The 25605-nt window shown below is 45.6% G+C and overlaps 1 protein-coding gene across 6 annotated transcripts; it reads left to right on the top strand.

Moving 5' to 3' along the window:
- Window positions 1-25403, top strand: CFAP100 (cilia and flagella associated protein 100). Of its 6 annotated transcripts, none has more exons than XM_045025533.1 (16): window positions 1-127; window positions 2080-2229; window positions 4086-4172; window positions 5463-5560; window positions 7024-7216; window positions 8369-8436; window positions 9181-9344; window positions 10616-10696; window positions 13771-13952; window positions 14036-14228; window positions 16234-16303; window positions 20027-20178; window positions 21174-21309; window positions 22268-22470; window positions 23904-23997; window positions 25143-25403. In XM_045025533.1, the coding sequence occupies exons 2-16, from the start codon at window positions 2163-2165 to the stop codon at window positions 25254-25256; spliced, it is 1902 nt and encodes a 633-aa protein (XP_044881468.1). In that variant the 5' UTR covers window positions 1-127; window positions 2080-2162; the 3' UTR covers window positions 25257-25403. The 6 variants fall into 6 exon arrangements, with proteins under 6 accessions (XP_044881468.1, XP_044881466.1, XP_044881470.1 ...); XM_045025531.1 differs by having other exon boundaries at window positions 1-131; XM_045025535.1 differs by having other exon boundaries at window positions 2-264; window positions 2136-2229.
- The last annotated feature ends 202 nt before the right edge of the window (window positions 25404-25605 follow it).

Here is a 25605-nt window from a genome sequence, read left to right as displayed (position 1 = left end):
ACAAAAGAAGCCCCGGAGCTAACCAAAGTCTGCAAGGTTCTGTGCCACTCTTCCAGGTGCATGGCTCTGCCCGGCTGCAATCGACCAAGGCTGCTGTCAGAGAGGGTAGGGTGAGAAGCCAAAGAAGGGAGGTACCATTTTTATTGCGTTTTCCCCTCCTACGTTTTTTGACAGCAAATACAGCTTTTCACGGAGACAGAAAGTTGGAGGCATTGATATGTTTCGCTAGAAAATGCCATGCACGGATGATTTACCTATGTGTGGGTGAGTGTGTCTGCATGTGTGTGTTCTGTTGGAAGCCAGGGAAACCTAACGCCTCTACTTCTAAATTACCTGCTGCTGGCTCAAGACTTGAGCCCATCCAGTGCTCTGGGAACTTGGAAACTACCCTACATTTTATCATATTAATTCTATTTTTAGACTGATTGTGTATGTTTCATTCAGCATTTTTTCTGCACTGCACCTTAATGCTAGGGAAATGTGGCATATAAAATTATAAGTAAACTAAAAATGGTAATTCCTTATCAATTGACTTTGGCACCAGTGAGTGGCGGTATAGACCCGTGGAGCTATTAAAATGTCAAAGGTCACGAAAGATACACCAAATGATTTTAATACCATTTTTCCATTACGGATCTTAATAATTAACCCTATTAGCACTTATGTAACATTATACATTATTTCCAGAGTGTGTGCAAACAATCTATAATAAGGTTTATAAAAGAAAAAAATTGTATCCACACCTTAGGAACGGGGTTAAAAAAGGACCCTGATTATTGTTGCCCCTTTTTGACCTGAGCAGCTCATGGAAGTTTGTAGCCCTGGAGATGTTCCAGTTGGGAATAGAAATTGGTGATAGGCATTTCTCTGATGCAGTTTTGTTTATTTACAAAGTCCTCCTGTCTCTCTGAATGCAGAGGGACTCCAATAGTGAGAAACAGCTTCTTCTCACAGCACCAAGACCATTATTTTCAGCCTGCACCCATGACCCAAGGTTTCTTCCAGGGTCAGATACTGCACTTTCAGCTGCTCCTTCTGTCTGTCTCCGTGTTCTGCCTTCCCTCTCTCTCATACCTGGTCACAGTACCCAGTGGGCTCCTTCCCACCGTGTTGTTAGTTTCTGGGCAGATTCTGTGAGCTCTCTTTTTAGGAGTGGGCCCTGAAGTGCTTCCTACAACTATCTCAAGTGATGGGTGTGTTCACACCCACTCTCAATAGGCTTTTGATCCATGCACTCATCAGTCTTTCATGTAACACTATATTATGAAGCACCTTTATCTCAAAGAATGTCACAGATAAATCATTACTGCATACATATATAGCCCTGCAAGGTGCTGAGTGCGCTCCATTCTCATGCATTTCAATAGGAATTGGAAGTGCTCAGCATCGTAGCAAAGCTCTGGATTGTAAATATCCAAGTGAGCATTGAGGGGTTTGCACCTCTAGGTGTTTGCTTTGCTTGCCCAGGTGTCATGCATGACCAAGATATATCTTACAGCATGCAGCAGAAGCTGGATTACACGGCCACCACCCAAGTTGGGATCTGCTTAGGGCTCACAAGATAAACAGGATTAACCCTACAGAAAACCCAGATACTACAGGAAGGGTGATTTTTTAGGGAACTTTCTTCTTTCTGAGGTGGTGCTAACCCAGTGATACTCATGGTTTGGACCTGATGCAGAAGGAGAGTGAAAGCCAGTTCTAGGATGTGGGAAGCTTCTTGGAAAGGGGAGGTGGAGAACACTTTTTGTAGAAGAAGTGAGAGGTTGTTCTAAGCGTAGGTGGCAATGCAAATGAAACTGCTTAAAATAGAGCCTTAAAACTAGTGCAAAAGGCAGTCGATATTTTCTCCTCTCCTTTATGCCAGTGCATGTCTGGAGTGATCCTACTGACTCGAGTGGAATTACACCCATGCAACTGATTCCCATCTGAACTTGTCCTAAGGAGTCACCTTCCAAATGAGGGAGGCATGACAATTGCGTCTGTTGATCATGGGTTAATTTTGATAATAAACTACAGTTGTTCTTCTCTCTGTACATTACAGATAAGTGTGTTGTGATAATTATGTTTCCCTTCTAGGTTCTATAGCAGAGAATACAAAACTCAACCAACTGCCCATCTAAACCTTTCTCTAGAATTCATCAGAACGGAATTCGTACAGCATGTCTGTGCTATCCTATACACGTTCGACTGGGTCCCAGGAAACGTCCAGCTCTGGAGCCATTTCCAGTAAGAATTTTAATTCGTAACTTGTTGCTTGCAAAGCACAAATCTAATGATGAAATGTGGTGTTGGCTGGAGCACTCAGAAGTGTGGTGTATGGCATGTGTGGGAATTTTCCTGTCTTTAAGGAAAGACAGAGACTCTAAGGCTTATTACTAACAAACCACTATGTTTTATTTTGTCCCTCCTTTTCCAAAAGTGATATACATCGTTAAAGCCATGTCTACACTACAAAATTATGTCGACCTAACTTACATCAGCATACAACCAGTGCAGCTGTTAAATCGCTTGGGGGTATGCACACTTGGCTCCCTGTGTCAGCAGTGCAGTTTCTCACCAGGAGTGCTTGTGTATTGTTAGTGTGGGGCACTGTTAGACAGCTCCTGAAAGCAAGTAACAGTTGATGTAAGCAACGCAGTGTCTACGTTGACATGGCATCGACCTAATTACATTGACCATGACTTTATGCCGCTCGGGGAGGTGGTGTTACTACATAGGTGTAGAGAGGCACTTACGTTGGCGGGAGACAATTTTAAGTGGAGACACTTCCACAGCTAGGTCACCGCAAGGCAGCAAACATCAACCTAACCATGTAGTGTAGACCAGGCCTTGGACTCTATTTTCTGTGTGTAACCTACACATACTGAGTGTTGCTCTCTGTCCCCCTCTTGTGGCTGGATCACACGGCGGTTTGAGTTTTCTTCAGGTGTTGGCTAAGAGAGCTGAATTTGCTAGTTTAGGCAGTAGCGGTGCAAGCTTTTAGCTCTAGAGGCCAGGGGGTTCACTCCCCACTATCAAGGACTCATGCTACTCCACCTTTTCAATGTAAAAAGTCTGCCCAACTGTCTGCTGGGAGTGGGACACTGAGGGGTTTGAAATAGAGGATATTACAGAGTGACAAATGCTTTCTTTTTCCTTTCTTATGGAGACTTGATATTCGTTCTTTCTTTGCTATATTCTTTAATCTAAAATAAAACTAATCTAGACTGCAAGTGAGTGTTTTGCTCTTTGGATGTAGGAAACACAACACCAAAACCAACCTGTTCAACTTCCAATTAAGCATTCTGGCATAGTCCAACAGGCATTTCCCATCCTACATAGTAATGTAATTGGAAGTACCACTATGGGGCATTTAAAACATTGTATACCAAGTTCCGCTCTCAGTTACTCGTGTAAATCCAAAATAACTGTACTGTTGTCAATGGAGTTATTTAGATTTGTATTGCTGATGGCAAAATTTTCACCTGTGGGCCTTATCCAAACCCCATAGAAGTCCATCAAAACACTCCTATTGACTTAAAAGGGGTTCAGCTCAGGCCCTATATGTGCACTGCACATACTACTATATTACAGAAAGGAACCCTAGATTATGAATGTACTGGTTCCTTAAGACAGGCAGGTATGGTACCGTTCCTCCGTCAGAAGGCCTGGGTTATAATTTCATTAAAATGTAGCAAAAGGGGTTAACAGTTGAGCGCTGTAATCAATCTTCATTCACATTACAAAGTCACCCCAAGATTCAGCGCAAGATGTGAGAAATAGCCCCTTTCTGATCAGAAAGTGGCCTTGATTTGACAACAGGGTATTGTGTTAATTTCCCTTTGGAAAAGCCCTACTATCAATGTTTGAAAAACATGCTCAACCCAAGCATCCTGCAGAAGATAGGAAGAAGCTTCACTGCTGCATCTTCCAATGAGAAATGAAAAGGCAGCAAAAGCCCCCTTTCTGATGTCTGTGAAAGCAGGGAAATACCAAGAGTTGAGGATTAAGTCTATGGATTCAAGTATTGCCCCGCTTTCTTACCAGTGTTGCTTACTACTACTGATTTATTGATGGCTGCGTATTGATTTGTATTGAACCAGAGGCTAGGACATTACCTCAGCAAACGGTGCCAAGCTCTGGGGTTCCCTCTACCAACTCTACAGTGGAAACAAAGTCTCCACTTTCAGGTAAGGTCCTGATACTCTTTTCAGCTCTTAATTGTTAACCATGGGCCAAATCTACAGGTGCTTATTCAGTTTGCTGTACAGCCTTTAGTCTGGCAGGTTCTAGTGGCTTCAAGAGGAGCTTTAGCTGAGTAAAACATTGAGTAAGGCCTTCAGGCATTGGCCCAATGGAACTGGATGAGAGAGCGAGGGGGGTGTAGGTGAACAGTAAAGTCTCTCTTCTGTCAACCAGGGCCGGCTCCAAGTTTTTTGCTGCCCCAAGCAAAAAAATTTTCCTGTGTCCTCCCAGCCCCACCCTATTCCAACCCCTTCCCCAAATCCCCGGCCCCGCCTCCTCCCCCGGGCGCGCCGCATTTCCCCTCCTTCTCTTCCCTCCCAGGTTTACCTCAGGGGAGCAGGTGGAGCGGAGGTGAGCTGCGGCGGGGAGGGCCGCAGGAAGTAACTGGGGGTGGGGGGGCAGAGGAACCGCTCCCCCCCCAGCTCACCTCCGCCTCCTCCCCCAAGTGCGCCGCTGCCCCAACTCCCCCCTCTTCCCCACGCCCCCCACCGCCGCAGCTCACCTCCGCTCCACCTGCTCCCGTGAGCATGCCACCGCCACTCCGCTTCTCTCCCTCTCCCCCCAGGCTTGCTGCCAAACAGCTGATTCGCGCGGCAAGCCTGGGAGGGAGGTGGGAGGAGAAGCGAAGTGGCAGCACGCTTGGGGGAGCAGGTGGCAGCCCTCCCCGTGCCCCCCCCCAGCTCACCTCCGCTCAGGGCCGGCTTCCGGCTTTTTGCGCCCCAACCAAAAAAAAAAAAAGGAGCCAGAGTGCCGCCCCTTGGAAAGTGCCGCCCCAAGCACATGTTTGGAGCACTGGTGCCCAGAGCCAGCCCTGCTGTCAACACAGCCTCCCCAAAAGATCAACGGTTGCAAATGTGCTAATTCCCAAAACTATACCCCATAGGGCCCATCAATAGTGATCTCTGATAGAGTGAAATTCCTTTAATATGGCCAAATCCTGAGGCCCTTACTCAGGGCTAAACATCTGTTGAAAACAATCAGTAAGGACAGTAAAACCTCAGGACAAAACACAGTATTTGGCCCATTGTGAACAGTTTATTCTTAAAATGCCTGTCTCCAGTAGCAAAAGGCCAGGTTATACATTGGCCATCTCCCTTTGAAATATGTTGGATAGTGCTGAGGTAACTCACATTAAAACATAGCCGGTGAATTTTATATTTTGAAATTGTCCCTTTTAGCTCTGCCCACACTGAGGCTCTGCTAATCGAGTTTTGTTTCTTGCTGTGTGTGCATAGATGATGATGAGTTTCAGCTGAGGAAAAACCCATTTAAAATCCCTTCGGATATTGATATCTTCTTACTGAGAGACAAGGAAAGAGAACGGGCTAAGGCGGTATGTATAACAACTAAGGCAAAAGCGAAGAGGTTTGCAGTGCATTCGAAAGGGGATGGCAGCCTTAACAAAACTTCTTGTACGAAAGAACATTACAGGCCAGATTCTGAGCTGGTGTAAATCAGAGTAGCTCCATTGAAGACAATGGAGCCAGGTTGATTAACAGCAGCTGAGAATCTGGGCAGGTATTTGAAGATTATTTTTATTGCTCTTCTGTTTCTTTCCTTCTATAGAATGGTGGATTTATCATTCCTGTGGGAGGCTCCTGAAATTACTTATTTCTGTAGCCCCTTTGGGTTTTACAGATCTCCTGTTTTACAGTTAATCAGACTCATCCCTTGACTTGGAGAGCCCACATACTAATGCTGGCTTGTGCTGGACCATAAGCTAGATGAATGCTAAGGTTGACAGATTAATTTAGGACTCCAGGCTTCTGTCCATAAGAGAAGTGGAATTGGAACCCCAAGGGCAGGACTAGTGAGGTCTGGAAGTTGGGGCGAGCCGGCTCTGTGGTATGCTTCCTTCTTCCCCACAGCCCTGAGAGGGGTTTCCTCGAGGCTCCAGATCCACAACTGGGGGAAGGACACAGGGGAGCCCATGGTAGTTCAATTCTTGTAGGGTCTGTGCTTTCAAGAGGCTGCAGGAGGCAGGCAGCACTGTGAAGGCAAGAGTCCTCTGTGTGGATGTCCCTTACATTTGAGAGGTTCCCCGAGATCAGCCTCTTCTGCTGAGTAGGGGGACAAATGCCAGCCCTGTAATGGAAGAATGAATAGGAGACTCTGCAAGTCCTCACTCCCCCTCTCAGGAATAACCCACAAAGGGAAACACAAGGCACTCAATCCATTTGGGTTTGTTTAGTTTGGAAAGAGAAGACTGAGAGGGGACATGATAGCAGTTTTCAGATATCTAAAAGAGTGTCATAAGGATGAGGGAGAAAACTTGTTCATCTTAGCCTCTAAGGATAGAACAAGAAGCAATGGGCTTAAACTGCAGCAAGGGAGGTTTAGGTTGGACATTAGGGAAAAGTTCCTGACTGTCAGGGTGGTTAAACACTGGAATAAATTGCCTAGGAAGGTTGTGGAATCTCCATCTCTGGAAATATTTAAGAGTAGGTTAGATAAATGTCTATCAGGGATGGTCTAGCCAGTATTTGGTCCTGCCAAGAGTGCAGGGGACTGGACTCGATGACCTCTCGAGGTCTCTTCCAGTCCTAGAATCTATGAATTTATGAATACATTTAAAATCTAGCAGGGGAGGAGATTTAGCAACAGTGTGCACACTGCAGGGTGTAAGCTTCAAGGAATGAGTAATAGGATGAAATTGAGCAAATTTAAATATCAGAAAAGCTTCCTAACGGGGAGATCAGTTAGATTGTGAAGTAATCTCTTGAATCATTTGAAGACTGTACTGGACAAAATACTTGACTAGGAGAACTTGTCTACATAACTGAAGTGTCCCCCTAGGAACGTGAGCGAAAGAAGACCCTGAAAGTCCATGAAAAGATGACCTATTCCACTATGATGAATGCCAAGCAGTCGGGGTTCAAGAAGGAGCTCCAGAAGGAGGAGGAAGCAGAGGACAGAGAACTGGCAGCAGAAGCACAGAGACTGAAAGCTCTCCAAGAAAGTATCTCTTGGAAGATAGCAGTCACCAAAGGTAGAGAACTTGCTAGACTTAACATCCCATCAGGCTCCACGAAGAACTGTAACAAAGAAGGGTTGAGAGTTGCAAGTATTCTTGTTCTCTTCAGAAGCAGCTCGTAGTTGAGTTCCTCTAGCATGCAGGCACCACACTCGTCTATCATACCTTGCCAATATATCCATGCATCTCTGGTCTCTACCATATGTACGTACATAAAGGCTTATATGTGGCACACACAGAAATATTACAACACAGTGGACCAAATTCTGCCTTATCTTACACCCCATGCAAAAAGTTGTCATCAATGGTGTTGCGTGGGATGCGAGTCATGACAGAGCTTGGTCTGGGGCTCCCAAGGCTCTAGCTTATGCTGTGGGTCATGGAGATATTTCCATTCCACCATGATCCAGCAAGTTATATTTGTCTGCATTTAGGGCCAAATCTTGATCCTGTGAAAGTCAATAGGAGTTTTGCCATTAATGCAATGTGATTTAGATTTGGCCCTTATGGGGGCCTGACACTCCACTCTGTTATACCAGTTTCATGCAGGTGTAACTCCATTAAAATCAGTATGAAACTAGTGTCACAGATTGGAGAACCAGTCCAGGAACTCCACCTCAGTATCCTTGGTACTTCCTTGTTGCTAAAATACATGCACAAACTTCTACCTCTGCAAGTAAAATTCTCCTTTGCTTTTGCGTGCTTTGCAATCCATTTTTTTTTTTTGCTTTGACACTAACTGCAGTGATGGGCACAAACCTGAATAACAAAGACCGAAAACCACAAAGGTTCAGAGCTCTGCTCTTTAAAGCAATTCATTATATAGTTCTCCCAACTTCAGAAATTATTCTGATTCAACCCTGTGACTCCATCCAAGTGCCAGAAGCCTCCTGAGTTTTTTTTCTCCTTTTCCTAATCAAGGACAAAGTTAATTAACTTTCTGTTACCATTCCACTTCCTGGTTTTTTTCCCCCTCCAGCAGACAAAGACACCCAGCGCGAGCTGACTTGATTCTGGGCCCGCTTGTTTAGGCCCCAAGTGCAGATGCCAATGCCCATTCCTACTAAATGCGGTTTTGCGTATACGCCTCCTTTTGTTTGGTCACTGCATTTTGCCTTGACTACTTGTTCCACCCCCAGCTTGCACGACTTTGTCTCATGCTTTCAGACCAGCAAGTGGAAAAAGAGACGCTCCATGAATACATAGACAAGAAGCGACAGATGTTTCTGCTGCAGGTATTTGGCTTTGGTTTACGAATGTGATTCATGTAAAAACTATTTTGAGCTCCTTCCTTGTGTGTTGTTTTATATGCAGCATGGCTAGTGGTTAGAGCAGGGGAGTGCTAATCAGGCCTCATTAGCTGAATGTGTTGGTATTGTGGTTAAGGCACTGGAGAGGGACTCAGGATATCTGGTTCTATCACAGATTTATTAAGTGATCTTACATAAATCGCTTTATCTACCTTTGCCTCAGTTCCTCATCTGTAAAATGAGGATAATACTTCCTTCCTGCACAAGGCTGTTATGAGGATAAATTCATTAATGATTGTGATGTGCTTGGACACTACGGTGATGATGACAATGTAAGTGTGTGGACAGATTGGACCTGATTCACAAATACAACTCCTATCTTATGCCAACATAACTCAGTTGAAATCAATGGTATTATCTAGTGGTTAGAGCAGGGACGGGGGTTATAGGACTCCTGGGTTCTATTTTTAGCTTCATCCCTGACTTGCTCTGTGAATTATTAAGCCTCTCCCTGCCTCAGCCCACCCATCAGCACATGAGGGTCAAAGTGCTTTGAGATCCTCAGGAAGAAGGCACTGCTGCCGTGTGAAGCCATGTGTATGTTTGTGGCTGATGTAACAATGGTTGCAGCAGCCAGAAAAGAACCAGGCTAAACCAGAATTCTAAGGAAACCAAGCGGAAAGAGGAGGTAGCATGAGTCACCGTGTTCCCCTTTTGGGTTGATTTCAGTACGCTGTGGCAATAAAGAGAGATGAAATTCAGAAGCTGGAAAGCTTAGCAGCAGAAGAGGAAGCAAAACTGGAAAAGGCTGAACAGTACCTGGAGAAGGACGCCGCCATGTTTGACGAGTTCCTGAAGGAGAATGATAAAAACTCTGCTCAGGCGCTGAAAACGTAACGCAAGTGGTGGGGGCAACACGTAGACTCTTTGGCATGGACATGAGGGGGCTCCACGGCCATGGTCCCTGCCCCACACACAGTGCTCCCAGGAGCATCACTGGGCATTCTGCACGTGGCAAGGCGGCAGGTTTATGCCCCTGTCTCCGGGCACATCTGTTTGGGTACCCATGCTAGAGGTTACACACAGACCCTCTGAATCCAGACTTCCCTTTGCAGAGCTCTAAAGCTGATTAGCATGCAGGCTCATGGCCCAGTCAAGCGACACCATTGGCTCAAGCCAAGTTTGAGTCCAAGGGGGGATTCACCACCCTGTGAAGGTTGTTTCCACTGCTGCCCTGCATGGGGGTGGACACCTGGAGTGGGGCTGAGGGGAGATTCCTCAAACAGCTGCTGACTGTGCCCCTTTCCAGCCAGCAGCACCTGCTGCTTTAGTCAATGGGGCGACCATCCTGCCCATTGATAAGGGTTGTAGTGGAGCAGTGCCACTATAGTCTAATCCCCAGGCAAAGGTCCTGCCCTCGGGGACCTCTAAGGGAATCTGTAAGTGAAGGTGTGATTGTAGCACAGGGAGGCCCTACCCATGACAGCTTTAATCCACCTAGCACAAGTAACAATGGTAATATAGATCTGGCAGCATGGGCCTTTAGCACTGGCTAGCAAGAAGAGTACAAGCATGCCAGGATCCCTGGATATGTGCTCTGGTTGCTAGCCCGTGCCTCCATGTCTCAAGAACCAAGTGTTCCACGCAGACTTCGAGTTACCAGTGACACTAGATCCATGTAAGCAATTATTATATTGCAATACTGGACTCAGAAAACGGAGGATAACAGTAGTTCTAATCCCCTTGTTTCAGACATTAGGAAATAATGGCTGGGTAGAAATTTAAAAAAAAAAGTTTGAAATTACAATGGGAAATGGGGGAGGAGATGGGGTTTTCTACCATCTCTCTTCATAGCAAACTTGAACATTCCTTTTGACCTGAAATTCTTTAACTCCATTCACTCACCCCCCCCCCCACCCCAACCCCGGCTCTGGTCTTGGCTCAAATGACTTGGTTTGTTCATACTTCCAATGAGCTGGGTGAAATGAGTTTGATGTCAGTCCAGTAGACCGGGAGTATCACAAAAGCAGTGTCACAACAGAGAGTCAGCAGAGTACATTTTCCGCTCCATCTGTTTCCTCTGTCCTATACACTGCTCCACCACCTCACTACAACTGCGGTTCTATGCACATTTGCAATCTTATTTTTATGCATTCTTCCCTAGTGCTGAAAAAGAAACCAAAGCAAAGATAGAGAAAATAATCGAGATCCGGGAGCTTACTGCACAAATGATGAGCATTCAAAGGTAACAATCACCCAGCGAACCGTGTCACTGAATAGCTTGAACCTTTAACAGACCTTATGGAGCTGCAGTCTCAGAGCCGCCGCCTTTAAAAGTTTGTGCCGTCAGTGTCACCTGAAGCCAAACTGTCATGAGACAGTAGCTGTGTAATGGAACAATGCAACTTCATGTTGCCATGTCGTCACATTGTAATGCAATCCGATAACATTGAGCTGATTGCGCCACCCTCCTCATGCTAAAAATAAAAAAAAACTTTAGGGGCCTTAAATGTTCTTGTATGAGTGGCAGGTTACCCCAGCCATGTGCTCAGTCAGGGAGAATTATCAAAACTGGGCCAAATTCAGTCCTGGTGTAAGTGGGTGCAATCTGTACTGATGTACCAGTTTATGGCACTGCTGAATTTCACCCTCTAGCCTTGGAGTATGACACACAGACAGGACAGGTGGAGCTTCTCAAATTACAGCACTAAAGCTTGGTCATCAAGTAACTAGCTTTTTTATTAAACTTCGATAGTGCCCTCTCATAACACGGACAGGGTTTTAGAGAAGACTTGAGATTGTCTCTGTGGGCATTGGCTTTACCTTAAAATGCTGAGACTGTGCTCACTGATGCTGGTTTAAATCTGGAGTGACTCTTTTGACTTCACTGGTGTGTCAAGATGTTTACATGGCAGTTGCTCAATTATTATGATGCTGTTTCAATAGCACTACTTCAGGTTTACCCCAGCATCGCTGAGAGCAGAACCTGGCCAAGTCAGGAATATAAAAGGGATTTCCCCATATTATATCTACCACAACCTGATACTTTGGGTTTTTGCAGGTTCTTCTATGGAGGGCATTGTTTGACCATTCCCAAAGTTAGAATGTTGCACAAAGCCCTACATAGTTGACTGGAACTCCCAGAAGACTCTTGGAGCTTGTTTTTTTTTTTTTTTTAAACAGACCTAGTGTGAATGCACACCCCAAAATGTGCACAATATCATGGCTAATGTGCATGCCCAATTACTTCAATTATGTATGTAAATTGGGTGTTGTTAAACAAACGATCAGGCATTTGCTGAACTGGCCATTGACATGCCATTACACAACATACATGTAATTGTATATACAGTACAAATTTTGTGTACATTCATATTCAGAAAACATAGCCTTCATCTCCAAAGACAGAAGGAAAATCTGCTCTCCCATTTACCTTACCTGTTGCATCATCTTGGAATAGATGGATCTTATGTTCTTATGGATAGTAGATGAACGCCTTGCACTGTCTGTGAAACTAGATAGCTTTGGTATAATAGCTAGAGGAGGGTATTGCTAGGCAGAGTATGAGCAACGGCATTTGAAATGGATCTAAAACTTCCAAAAGATTGGGTCTGACCATATCTAGGTTTTGGTCTGTCCCCATCTCTAGTATTGACTCACTTAAATCTGAGGTTTCAAAGATATTATTATGGTATTTTTCATGGAATATACACTGCAGGGAACAAGCCTGACTTTGGCACAGAGAAGATGATCCAATAAGCCTTCTCTATCTCTAACGTGGATGAAGCTATGGTTTTCCTCACTGAGGGAGAGATTAGGGAGTCCTCCAAACTCCTAATTTCTCACTCCACTCATTCTCTCTCCATCCTCAGAGATCTTATGCCCAGCAAAGGATGATTGGATGCAGCTCATTAATACACTGCTCCATCTTTCAGCCATAAAGGTTCCCTTCCTCCAAACCTGCAAGACTCAGCTTGCTACCTTGGCATTCCCAGCCCGGCCACCCTGGCAACGCAGAATGTGAACTGGATCTTCTGATCTCTCATGTGGCAGCACTCTTACTGGGCCACTGAGCCAATCCTGATCTTGTTTATAACCCCCGTCCTGGGAGCCTGTAACAGGAAATCTTTCCTAAGTGAAAGATGTTCTCCTCCTATGAGCCCTGTATTGTAGGGGCGGGCATTGATTCTCAGCTGACAGCTCTAGATTGTGTCCCACAGTTTCCTCAGGGAGCCTTTACAGGTGCGTAATTTGAGTGAAAGCAGCAAAGAATCCTGTGGCACCTTATTAGGTTTTGGAGCATGAGCTTTCGTGGGTGAATACCCACTGGTATTCACCCACGAAAGCTCATGCTCCAAAATGTCTGTTAGTCTATAAGGTGCCACAGGATTCTTTGCTGCTTTTACAGATCCAGACTAACACGGCTACCCCTCTGATACTTGACACTAATTTGAGTGGTGACTTCAGAATTGATTCAATGGAAGAAGTGACACAGGCTGTCTCCCTAACCATGTACTGTGCCAGCCTAACTTTTTTTTTTTTTTGGTTATAGGATTTCAAATAGTCTCCTCATGATTCCTGCAAGCCATTAAAGTGTGCTTCTGCTCTGTAAAAAAGGCATTGCAGGGTTCCATGCCTTGTCTCTGGTTTTTGAATGATATCTGCTCAACTTGCCAACAGCCGGCCCTGCAAACCAGGCGGGGTTCTCAGAGTCAGACTGGGTTCTTTCGATCTCATCCATCATCTCCACTACAACTAAAGATGCTACAGGCCAAATTAGGCCCTTGAGGACACCTGTGTATTACAGGTGCCTTCACTGGACTCTCACAGGAGCAGGGATTGAAGTAGGGGTGAGATGGGACTGGGGGAGTGAAGACCTTCTCTTCTACTAAAAGCAGAAGAGAGCTCCTCTCTTCTCATTAGCTTCAAGAGGCAGGGCTTCTCCACAGCTCCCCCTTCTCCTTGGCTGGTGTGTTGAGAGTTCCCCCTCCTATATCAATGTACTCTGACCTCCTGTGCAGGGGTAATGGGTCAGAACAGAGTGACCCATTCTGTTGAGGATGCACAAGAAGAAATATGTGGATGCTAGCTCATGCCCTCTTAGCTGTGCAGGTCTAACAGCAGTTAAAAACTTGTTGGCCTGGAATCTGCGGCTCAGACTTTGAATGCACACAGGGAGTGGGTCTGTGGAGTGAGACAGAGCCATATTGAAATAGTTGCTGTCAGAATAGAGCTGCATTTTAGGACAGAAGTTCTTCAGAATGGTGCTTTTAACTGTGCTATTAAACCTAGTGCAACCTGTTTGCTCCTCTGTCGTAGTGAGATATCCAGGTTTGAAGACACTTTGAAGGAGTGCAAGAAGTACAAGAACTTCCTCTACCAGCTCTCTCCAAAAGAGTGGCGGGAAGAGTATGAAAAAAAGCAGATGAAGACAAAGGCAATGAAAATGTCCTCTGAAGTGAAAGAAGAAAAAATCTCCGTTTCTCCCATCACGCCCAAGGGTAAGTTCTCCCAAGAAGAGTTTCTGGCCATTCCTCACTGTGTGCAGCCTCCCCTTCTAAGGATATGTTCCTCTTGTGTTCAGGCCAGGATCCAACACCCCGAACCAGACGTGGCAAGTTGCCTTATCTTGGCTATACAGGACGTCAGAGTGTTGATTTCTCTTCAGGAGGGCCTGATTTGAGGGCCCCAAGCCAAATCACGCAGAGAAGGGAATCTCTCAGGCCAGGCAAAAGCCCCTCAAAGCAAAACTTGAAATCCCAGCAGGCAAGACGACAGTAAGTATGAGACACCCGGTGAAGGCGATGGATGTAAATATAGGAGAGCTGTCAGTCAGATGACAGTAGCTACAGGTATGCGTGAGTATTATTTACCTTCTGTGTTTTTAGGGAAAGCATCAGTTAATGCGTTTGGCTCTCTTATTAGAACAAGTCAAAATGCTCAGAGGGCCAAATTCTCAGTTGCTGTAAACTGGCATAGCCCCGTTGATCTCCATAGACATGCACCAACGTACACCAGCAGAGCACTTGGCTAAAGTGTTTGTTTCCTCAAGCCGCCACCCAGTGGTATTCTAGGACAAAAGGCATTTGTCCCACAACAAAACTTCCTTCTGGGAGGTGTTGCTCCCTGCCAAATTGCCATTGCATACTGTGGAACATTGAACCAATGCCCCCATTGGCATCCGTTCTCCCTGGGAATGGAGTTTCACTAGGTCTGACTTCATTGTAAGAGGGCTCCACTGTATCTGCTTGTCATGTGCATTATAATCATGACTAATTAAAGATGTAATCAATGTATGCTGGGAGGCAGGTAGAATAATACTCCCTGTGGCAGGTGTGGCCATGGGTTCCCCGTAACCACAGCGACTTAGAAGCAGAGAGGCAGGGAAGGGGAGGAGGGAGTATAGACAAGGCCAGCTTCACCATGCAGGCAAAGGAGGCAGTTGCTTGGGGCAGCAAAGTGTTTGCTACCTGTTTGCGTGGGTAACGGGGGATTATTTGCCAGTCTGCCTAAGGGAAGAGAACACTAATAGTAGTTTTCCCATCACCCAATAGAAAACACTAATAGTAGTTTTCTGGTGAAATTGTTGTTTTGAGGGCAGCTCCCTTTTCCTCCAGTTGAAGGTCTGGTCACCCAATTTTGGTACCCCTACAATGAGCAGCACTTACATGAGTTCTCCCCCTGAAATCAAACGGGACGACTTGCCTGACTCTGCTATTCAGCACATAGTGGCTGCAGAAGTGGAACTTTAGAATATTACCTTTAGCAACAGACCCAATCCCCAGAGTTAGGATCTGGATCCATTTGTAAAATTCCCCAAAGGGAGTGATCTGATGGGGAGTTTTGGAGCCTCCATCGTGGCATGAAGAGGACATGGAAGAGAGTGCATGGAGCAGGAGCAGCAGCAGCAAAGGCTGATGAGCAGAATCTGCTGCTGACATCAGTCCAATGTCTCTCACCCTGTTGCTCTTCATTGTGCACTTGGGACTGCTTCCTCGCTGGAGCAGCGAAATAAACGGCTGCACTGTTCATTAATGGCCCCGGGGGTCCTGCTTAGGAATATGTTACTCTGCCATGCCTTCAACTTGCCCACTTTCTCTCCTGTGCGCAGGGTATAGGGAACAGGGAGGTACACTCTGCAGATGGCTCCAGCTGTGTGGAAACCGCTCCGCCTAGGAGCACTGCTGCAACCAGCCTGTATGGAGCACACATGCAGAACCACTCCATACCATGCATTCTGCTGCTCCACGGGCCACTGGATCAAGCCCTTGATTCAACCCATTATAGAGAGCGGGGCTCAGCTGCCGAATTCGCATCCACAGCTGGGTCCCAGACACCCCTAAAGGTTGGGGGTGTTCAGAATCAGTGGTTTTGGTTTAGGACTATCTGTTGTTGCAATACCAGTGGAAATGGCTCTGCAACAGAACCCAGAAAGGCTGAGAATGGCAGTCCTTTGGGGCGGGGACCATCTTTTTGTTCTGTTTGTGCAACAGCTAGCGTAATGGGGCCTGGTACATGTCTTGGGTTCCTAGGCGATACCATAAAACAAATAACAGTCTAGAAAGAACCCAGCCCTGCAAATATTAATATTTAAAATCAGATAGGTAACATGCAAAATAAATATAAATTGCCAGCTATGTACTGCTACAACCAGAGGTGGTTTGCAGCTGTTATTAACTTAGCAAGTGCACTAGGAGTCTGGCTACTAGCTAACAAGATCTCCTTTAACATGGCTTAAGCAATCATTTCTGTAAGTGCCTGTCACTGGAAATACCTTTTCAGGAGCATTGCCGCCCTAGCAATGGAGGAGAAGGCGAGTACAACCTTCTCTGACAATGAGGACGAGGATGAGGTCAGTAGCCTTGTGTTGAACTACACAGATATTATACCTGTCTTCTCATTCCATCTGTGGCTTGTTGATTTCCCATGCCTTCCAACCATTAGCTGACGAATTGTGGCGTTCCTGTATCTAATGATTACAACACTGCATGCTTTTCTTCTTTTAGGATATCTTAGTGATGAGTGTAATAGAAATATCTGAACCAAGGGAATAATTTATTTCCTTTGCCTTTAGCAGACCCAGGATCAACTCAGTTTGCCACCAGTCATACTATGTGTTTAAGATTTTTGTTATTATAAAGTGATTTTTTTAATCCAAAATTCAACTTTTGTAAAGAGACATTTTTAACAACTGTAAATAGAGGTGGTGGTTGTTCTTCTTAAATTTCAACATCTGCTCCCCATGCCACTTACAATGCAGCAAACCCAAAGAAAAACAGCATAGAGGCTAGCTCACGGGAGACAAAAATGAAACTGACCAACGACAGAGCAGAATAAAATGCAGAAAAGTAAATTCGCAGCATAAATGGTGAATATTAGATTTTTCAAATCTCATCTTTTCGTAATCCCCATCACTAAAACAGGCAAGGATTCAAAAACAGAAGCCTGCTCTTGACAGGTGTCCATTTAAAGCCAACATTTTCAAAGTTGCAATAGCTGCAGTTACATGTGGGAATTGAGTACTGCACAAATGACTGTTCAGCCATCTAAATGGCCATTTGTGCCTGCAGTTGTAGTAACGGCCCCACCACAGCAGGTGTGCAATTGCACACTTGTGTCTATGTATGTAAGCCTCCACCTTTTAAAAAAATCTGTCCCATCACCCATTCATTCTAACTTAGAACACAGCGTCGGCGTGCAATTTAAGTACTAAAAATGTTGACGGCTGCTGAATGAAGAGGTACTTTCAAACTTATGTTTTGATGCCAAATATGATATTCGCTGCCCAGACTTGTTGCAAGCAGAACGTCTGTACAGAGAAGCACATCGCTACATTTGCTTAAAGGATGTTACACTGCAGTAGGGTTGCACGGAGCCCAGATGAACCTCAGCTGATTAAATGAGATGTGTGTGATGTTTCCCTCCCTCTTTTAAAAATAAAATGAAATGCTGTGTGGAAAGTATCTGGGGAGCCAGCAGCAGACCAAATGTGCACCATTAACAGCTGCCCATTTAGGCTTAGGATACCAAATCCCATCAACCCCTTAGTATTTTGCCCCAGCAGGTTTGTTAGTGGCTGCAGCTACCCTTTACCTACCTTTTTGCTGACAACGTGCCCGGCTTCATCCTAAAATGGATCTAAAATTCAATTACTTCTGTTCAGGTTCTCACCCTGCCCTCCTCACCGCAGTGATGTGACTAGCATTTGTCATGTGCGATTCTCACTCTCCCCCTGCCCCCACACACACTTCTGTCGCCAAGGAGAAAATCATGTGACGTTTTCTTTTCATTTGAGGGCAGCAAGCTGCCCAGGGTATATGGTCCCAAGAGGTGTTAAGAGCCAAGAGCAGAGTCTGTTCCACCTTCAGCTATCGCTGGTGTAAGGAACCCTGCATTGTTGATATGCTCACTGTTCCTCAGCTTCAGTCATGACCTCTCATCGTCTAGGACCAATTATGGCTGCTTTCAAGCAGCTTATTGGTAGCAGCTGTCTTTAATCTTTTACTTTCCTAACCTTCATCCCTGCAGACATTAGGAGCAATAATTAGAGGGTGAAGGGCCGTAAAGGGCCTTCCAATCCCTCACGGCAGGGAGGTGAAGACAGGGAATGTTGAGAGAGGAATATAATGGGTTCTTACTGGGACATAGTAGCTTCTTACCTGGTCCAATGTCAAACTATGCGAGCCTCACATTCACCTCAGCTTGGTACCTCATTTCCCCATCTCTTCAGGCACGTGGGTGCTTTGACATTTTGGTGATTTAAGTAGGTGGATCTTCCAGCCAAAGCAAAAAGTCCTTCCTTTGTGGGGTAAACAAAGACCAGACAAAATGAAGAGACCCAGAATCTTTCACCCAGTCTCCATACTGGGTCACAGCCTTCCTTAGTGCTCTGCACACATTTTACCTTATTTGCGGTTCTCCTGTGGGCCACAGCGTCCTTCCTCTGTTTGCAGCAGTTTCCACATCACCCCCAGCTGGCACAATGGGGGAGCCCAGACCCTTCCACTAGTCTGGGTTCCATCCCTGGGACCTTATACCGTCATCTGCCCTCATCCCTGCTTCGCTCTTCCTAGGCCCCTTCCCTCCTCTGCCAAACTGCTGCTCTTCCCAGGTCTCTCCAACCCACTGCTTTGGTCTCTGTGAAGGACTCCCAGCTCAGGTCTTGCCTCAGCTTGGTCACTCTCCCACTGAGGGGGTTGTATACACACATTTGTATCGGTTTAGTTACTCCTTGCATGGACACTTACTCTGGTTTCAGAGTGGCTTATTTCAACATAAACCTGTTCCCAATCGACCACACTAAATCACAGTAAGTGTGTCCACAGAACCTGTGGCACTGGTTTAATGAAACTTGTTTTTAAAAAATAAAAACACCACACCTCCCGTTAAACCAGTGCAACAATGGATGGAGACAAGCCCAGGCTGAAGGCTGCTTCATTTATAGCAGGTCCTACTTTCAGCCTGCACTCACACAACCCCTCCCAGTCATGTGATCCAGCTGGGGAACTACAACTCCTGGACCTTAAAAGGGGATGAGCCCTGGAACTGGGCAGGCTGGGCCAGGTCCTGCCTTAAAGGAACAGGCTGCCCTGTTACGGAGAGAAGAGCCATGAGGAGATTTCAGATATCAGAATCAAACTGCGTATAGATGCTAGGAGACCCAGTCTTGCCACGGGCACTCCCTCCTTGTAACACCAGCTCTGTCATGCCCACAGCCCCCTTAATTCCCCATCAGCCTGATGAACCAGGGCCCGTTTGGGGCTACGGAGGAGACATGTAAACTCCTAGGGCAAGGGGGTGAATAGAAAGTGAACCATGTAGAAAGGCAGTAAGAAATCTTGCTGACTGACTGGTGGCATTGATGGCTTGGGGCAGGGGCTGTCTGGAAGCTGCCTGGCTGCTCACAGGCATTAGGAAGTAAAACCCAACCCATGCAATACGAACAAAACAGCAAGGAGCCAGGGCCACAAATGCATGCCTTTATCAGCCCAACACTGCTGCTAAAGCAATCCTCCTACGCCGTGACAACTTCGCTCCCCGAGTCCTCAAATCCCATCTTTGGCACTGTGTCCCTTATAGCTTCAAATTCAACCCCCTCCTCAGATTAACCCTGCTCCTGCTGATATGTCTCCACCCGTGCTCTACCCAATCCTTAATTCCTCCTTCCATCATCTGGTCTCATTCCCAGCTTTGGGCCTTCCTTCTATTCTGCTGAACCTTATTGCTGGAACACTTCCCTTACGCTTCCACCCAGACCACTCTCCTTCAAGGCCCTCTGTAAAATCCAACACGCCGAGGGACTCTTTCTCCCGTCTTCCCACCATGAGTAATCTGCACAGCCTCTCTCTCCTGAGCAACGGACCAATGTCTTGCTTTTGTTCATTTAGAATGTAAGTTCTTTAGGACAGATGACACATCTTGCTCTGTGTGTGTGTGTGTAACAAGCTATGTAATAACTATATATTAACATTATGAAGTGTAGACCAAACTTCAACACTCATATAATAATAAACTGGTAAATTAGAGTCACCAAGCGAAATGGATGCACATCCATATTCTGTATTTCCCATCTCAGGAGCCAGAGTTATATTTTACTGATCCCCAGCAACTGCTGCACATTTTCACTGAGCTGGAAGAACAGAACCTGTCCCTAATCCAGAATTCCCAGGAGACTGAGGAAACCTTGGATGAGCTCCAGCATACTCTCGCCACTACGCGAAGTAAAATGTAAGTGTCTGAAAGAGGCTGCATACATTCTAGCATTAGAATGCCTGGGGGCTCCCCTGCCGGAGATCAGAGCATTGACCATGGTAAAGTGATGTATCAGCCATGCAGTACAGGATGGAAGAGTCTCTCCTACAGTTGGTTAATCAGATGGACTGGATTCACTGCATTGCCTTCTAACCACGGGATTGGACGGGGGTGTTACTGGGGCATTGGTCTGTCTGTGTGCTGCCACAGAGGAGGTCTGAATCGGTCGTTTGGTCCCCAGTTCACAGGGGGCTAGGGAATTGGTGTGCTAGGCTCCTGAAAGGAAAGGTGAGCAAGTGAGCCTTATTTCACTCCTGATCATTCACCATGTGTTGCTACTATTTAAAGCACAAAAGCTTCTGTACAGCATTGCATAGAGAACTTCCACCCAGGAATAAACTACAGCATCTGCGATAATTCCAACGAAAATCCTCTCTAGTGGAAGTCAACAGGCAATCAAAGTGTAAAGTCTTTAAATTGCAGGAAATCACACAAGGATTTTATTCCTCCGCACGTGTCTGTCTTGCATATTTAGACTGTAAGCTCTTCAGGGCAGGGACTCTCTACTACTCTGTGTTTATTCGGTGCCAAGTGCAATAGGCCACCCCTCTCCGCTGGCCCTTAGACACTACTGCAATAAACATTACTAATAATAATCCAATGGTTTAGATGTATATTAGCCTTTTGTTTTTTAAGTAGGAATCTTTCTATTTTGACATATTGAAACTTTTCACCATTTAATTAACTCCCACCCCCACTTCACAGAAAATACTATGGCAGAGACCTGGAGTCCTCTCTAGCTCTTGGAAAGAGAATTTCAACTGAATGCATTTATTAGCCAGTCTCCTTATAGAGGAAAGTGATGTCACAAAGTTCAGGCTCCACTTGATGTTTGGAGGAGTTATAGCCACTGTTTGCAAAAATGCTGGAAGAAAGCTGTGTCTAAGACAGATCCTTTTCTCCTGGATTAGGGACCGTGAGATAAAGCAGCTGAAGCAGCTTGCAGCCACACTCAAAGCCTCCATAATCAAAGAAGAGGAGACAGCCGCAGACCTGGAATTGAAGGCACGAGTCTTTTCCTTCGGAGAGTACAAAGCGGATGTGCAGGTATGTGCATAGAGCAAGACCCTAAGCAAGTGAGAGACTGGCACGGAGATGTCTAGGAGTAGCATGTCATGCTTCTTCCCATGATGACTTTAGCCTGTGACCAAACAAAGTACTTCAGAGGTAAATGTGACAGGATCCCTGGGGTGCAGCCTGGGACTGTTCTTCCTCACCCCACTGGATACTGCAGTCCTTAATATACGGGTTTGTTCCTTAAACCTGGGCCAGTCTCCTCTGTTGGAGTCTTCAGTGTGTCCTTGTTGGTTGCAGCATAAATGGGGGCAGGAGAAAGAATGCAGTGGCCACATGCTGGGCCTGTTTTATACCCTGCATTCTGGCATGGCTGTGGGGCATTGCTGAGTCCCCAGGCAAGGCTGAACAGGTCCCCTGGTGTGGCCTTATGCAGGTGAGTCATTGAATTGTAGCTTCCCCTGCTGGACCATGGCTGTTGAGGGAGTTTTTTATATCCACCCAGGCATTGGTTACCACGCTTGTCAGTGCCTCTGGAGAGAGAGTATACGGGCAATTCCCAAACCCACAGCATATTTTAGTGACAACCATACAACACAAATCTCATAACTTCATATGCCTTAATTATAGATAGATAGAACAGACTTTCAGCAGATCATAACCTTCACCCGATGCACGTAAAGCATGCCACGCGAGGTAAGATCACAATTATATATAAATGAGGAATATGGAGGTTACAGGGTGCTCCCCCAAGGTATAGAATGTCACAGTGAGGTTTTAGCACCCTTCCTTTCCCTATACAAAACCCTACACGTAATGGAGCTAGATGCTGAAAGTATCAAAATGTGAGATGAGACACTGAGTTCTGTGGAGGGAATTGAAATGTTAATTTCAACTCTTTGACTGGGTTTAAGCAGATGACGCTGGGCAGGTCCTCAGGAGCTGTGACAGTTTACCGCAGCTGAGGACTGCCCCTTTGCCTTGTCTCCAGGACAAAATGTTGGTGAGCCTGAACAAAAAGGTGACAGAGGTCTATCGACGTTGCATTGGAGAAAATGAGGCCAACCTGGGAACCCTGCAGATGCTAACAGTCATAGAACACCAACTCGACGACTTATTGGAGTGTCTGGAGAGAGTCCCTCAAGCAAAGATAGAGCAGGCAGAGAAAGCCAAAGAAAAAGAACGGAGGATGAGGTAAGAGGAAGTTCTGCTCTGGCTGTGGTGCGACCCGTTATGGGGAGATCACGCCAGCATTTCAATTTTTAACGTTTCTCAAACTCCAAAAGATAAAAAGAGAAGCCAATGGAACTGCTTGCGTATGTCAGTGAATCAGGAAGAAATGGCAGGTATATTAAAAAGCCCACATTATCAATACCTAATTAATACCCATAATTCTAATAAACTGATCAGGCAGAAAAAACTCCTTGCTGTAGTTAAATCTGTTTTTTCATATTGATCATTCTTGCTAAGATAGTATGCTAAAAGATAGCAGGGCACGTGTGGAAACCCGAGCTTATTCTCCAGTACAGTATTTGGAAATTTGATGACACTGGCATGTTTTAAATTAAAATTTTTGCCTCTGCAAAGCCCCAAACTGCTAACCCACATTAGCAGAAAATACCATGCTCCTCCCACTGCATCTGTGCTCTAAGATTAGATGTACTTTCATTGATGACTTGAGAAGCTGAATACAGATGATAGTTTACATCCCAAGAAGTGAGCCAGTGATCAGACTGTGTGATCACTATCTGGGTCAGATCTGCAGGAAGAAACTTGAAGTGGCAGAAAGAGTTCAGTAACAAAAACATATGACTTCCCCCCCACCCCATCTCCTTCCTCAGAACTAAAAAAGAAGGTCATTAGGCCACTTTGTCAGTGCTATTTAGAATAAAATTCTCTTTCCCTCTCTCTCTCCCTCTCAAATGCCAGGAAATGAAGTTACCCTAAATGAAAAGGTTTAAAATTAGAACAGTATTTTGAGCGCACACTGGCTTCTCAGTTGTAGTGGCTATACAAGAGAGGAAGCCCTCTGCACTTAATCAGCCAGGACAGTTTGTCATTGCAGATTATTTTTGTATTACCACTTACTCTCCATGCTTTTTATGCATAGAAACAGTGGATCAGATTTGCCATTGCCCTGCCACTTTGTGTAGTCATTTACACCAGGGCAAAACAGGCACAACCCCCTCCCAGGCTGATCAGATAGCATTTTATACTCACTTTGCACTGGTGCGAGGACACAACGTGCCAGGTAAGTATCATTACCCCACAAATGCCATTAGCCCTATTTTACAGAGCATAAGTAACTTGCTGAAGGTGACGTGCGCAGAAAGTCAATGACAGATCCAGAAATAGAAGTACAATCTCCTCTGTTCAGTTCACTGCTGCTATGTCTCCACTTAGAAGTGAAATAGGTTTTTTTGGAGTAAGGGAGGGAGGGTGTTGGTGGAGAAGTCAATTGCACTTTAGAATTCCCTTGAGAAGAACTAAATGGAGCGGGTGCTGTATCACAAAAAATTCACCTCTTGTGGATTTATCCTTTCTTATTGAAAATCGGGGTAAAAAAAAATATCCTGCTTGGCAGAGTCCATCATTTTAACTCCTATTTTGCTCAATTGTTCTGAAAGGATGAGGGACGAAAAAGTGAGACAACAGAGGCAGTTGCAGGAGGAGAGGTTGCAACGGGCACTGGCAAGAGCACAAGCGGATATAAAGAAAAAGGTAACCTTAGCAATTCCCGGTAATACTTGGCACTTGTGCTGCACCGTTCAATGGAAAATCTCAGTGCACTTAGACATAAAGGATCTGGAGTGAGCTCCTCACCCCTGCTGAAGCCCCTCACAATGGGTAAGTGGGCCAGAGTAGTGTAAAGGGACCCTAGTATCCCTGTATCCATCTGGGAGCCCCAGTACAAGAACTACAAGAGACAGCCACAGGCTCCCTTGTGAGGGCCCCTCAGAAGCACTGGAAGGGATGTGGTTGCACTGCTGCAGTATGCAACACTGGATTCTGGGCAGCCCTGGGAGGCTGCCATATCTTAAGTAGGCCTCCAGGACTTAGTTACACCTGGAGCCACTCTAATCCCTGGAGTAGCCCAGGATTGGGGGACACCACTGTGGCCTAAAGCCACCTTAGCCCCACTTCTCCTCCTGAGCTGAGTTCTGTACTGCACTGTAGGAGCATAGGACAGAATCTTACCCCCCCCCCCTCACAAGCAGTAAGCAGCCACAGCTGCCACTGGCCTCTGTTTGAGTTACGTCTGCTTGCTACCGGTGAAGAATCTAGCCATACACTTCTCAATGCAGCTGCACACCAAGCAAGTGATTGTATCCGTGTTACACATGAGTAAATTGTTACAGAGTGCCAATGTGACTTGCCTAAGGTCAAACAGGAAATCAGTGGCAGAGTGGGGAATAAAACACAGGCAATCTGAATCCAAGCCACTTGCTCCAACCAGTGGAGAACAGATTCTCTACATGTCTCACTACCTATTTCTTTTACCATTTGAAGTATGGCATCACCATGATGGGATAACTATTTCAGTTGGACTAGATATTTTGAATATGGAGGCTGCAGTGCAGTGCCTTTGTACAAACCTAGCCACTAGATAATCAGCAATGGCAATATACACAGAGCCCTGAGCCATCAGGAACTGTCTTACTGAAACAATTGGGGGGGACACTCTAGTTTTTCCAGAAAGGTTTAATGGGAGCTTCTAGCTACAAACTTAACACTAGAGGGACAGTAACATCTCCTAAAAAGAATAGCATAAGCTTGGAATATAAACATTGCTAGTGACCAGCATTTGCACCCAACCTATTCTTCTGTCACCACCATTGCTGTGCCTGCATTTTGTTTCACTGCAGACTGGCAGAAAGCTGATGTTCCGCTCTGAGCCCGTGCCTATCAAAGAGAAAGAAGATGAGGATCAAGGACTGATTGATCAAGAGAAGGAAGAAGCTCTCTATTACTTTACTTAAGACCCCAGATAAGACTGGAAATTAAAGGACAGCACCAATGAGATGCAAAGACATTGTACCAACCTGACCAGGGAACGTTTTGGTTTGGGGTTCTTAGAATTATGTACAATTTTTGCAATGAATTAAACAAAAATCTCCCATTTTCTCTTGCTAACCCTTGCCCCCCAGGAGAGTGGTTTGTTTCACTGGAGCCTGTGGTGTGAGTCAACAACTATTTTGGCATTGCTTTAAATGAGTAACAAAGAGTCCTGTGGCACCTTAAAAACTAACAGGTGTATTAGAGCATAAGCTTTTATGGGTGAATACCCACTTCGTCAGACGCATTCATCCACGAAAGCTCATGCTCCAA

This window comes from Mauremys mutica, chromosome 7 (assembly GCF_020497125.1).
Source record: "Mauremys mutica isolate MM-2020 ecotype Southern chromosome 7, ASM2049712v1, whole genome shotgun sequence".
In the NCBI taxonomy this organism is placed as follows: Eukaryota; Metazoa; Chordata; order Testudines; family Geoemydidae; genus Mauremys; species Mauremys mutica.
Note: the sequence above shows the minus strand (reverse complement) of the source record. Positions and strands in the feature narration are given on the sequence as shown.

Bases quoted from the DNA above. Each gene is read 5' to 3' on its own strand.
- CFAP100 (XM_045025530.1), top strand. From the start codon at position 61: ATGGCTCTGCCCGGCTGCAATCGACCAAGGCTGCTGTCAGAGAGG. The intron at 9,345-10,615 runs GTAACGCAAGTG...ATTCTTCCCTAG, and splicing joins TCTGCTCAGGCGCTGAAAAC to TGCTGAAAAAGAAACCAAAG. The intron at 14,229-16,233 runs GTAAGTATGAGA...ATACCTTTTCAG, and splicing joins TCCCAGCAGGCAAGACGACA to GAGCATTGCCGCCCTAGCAA.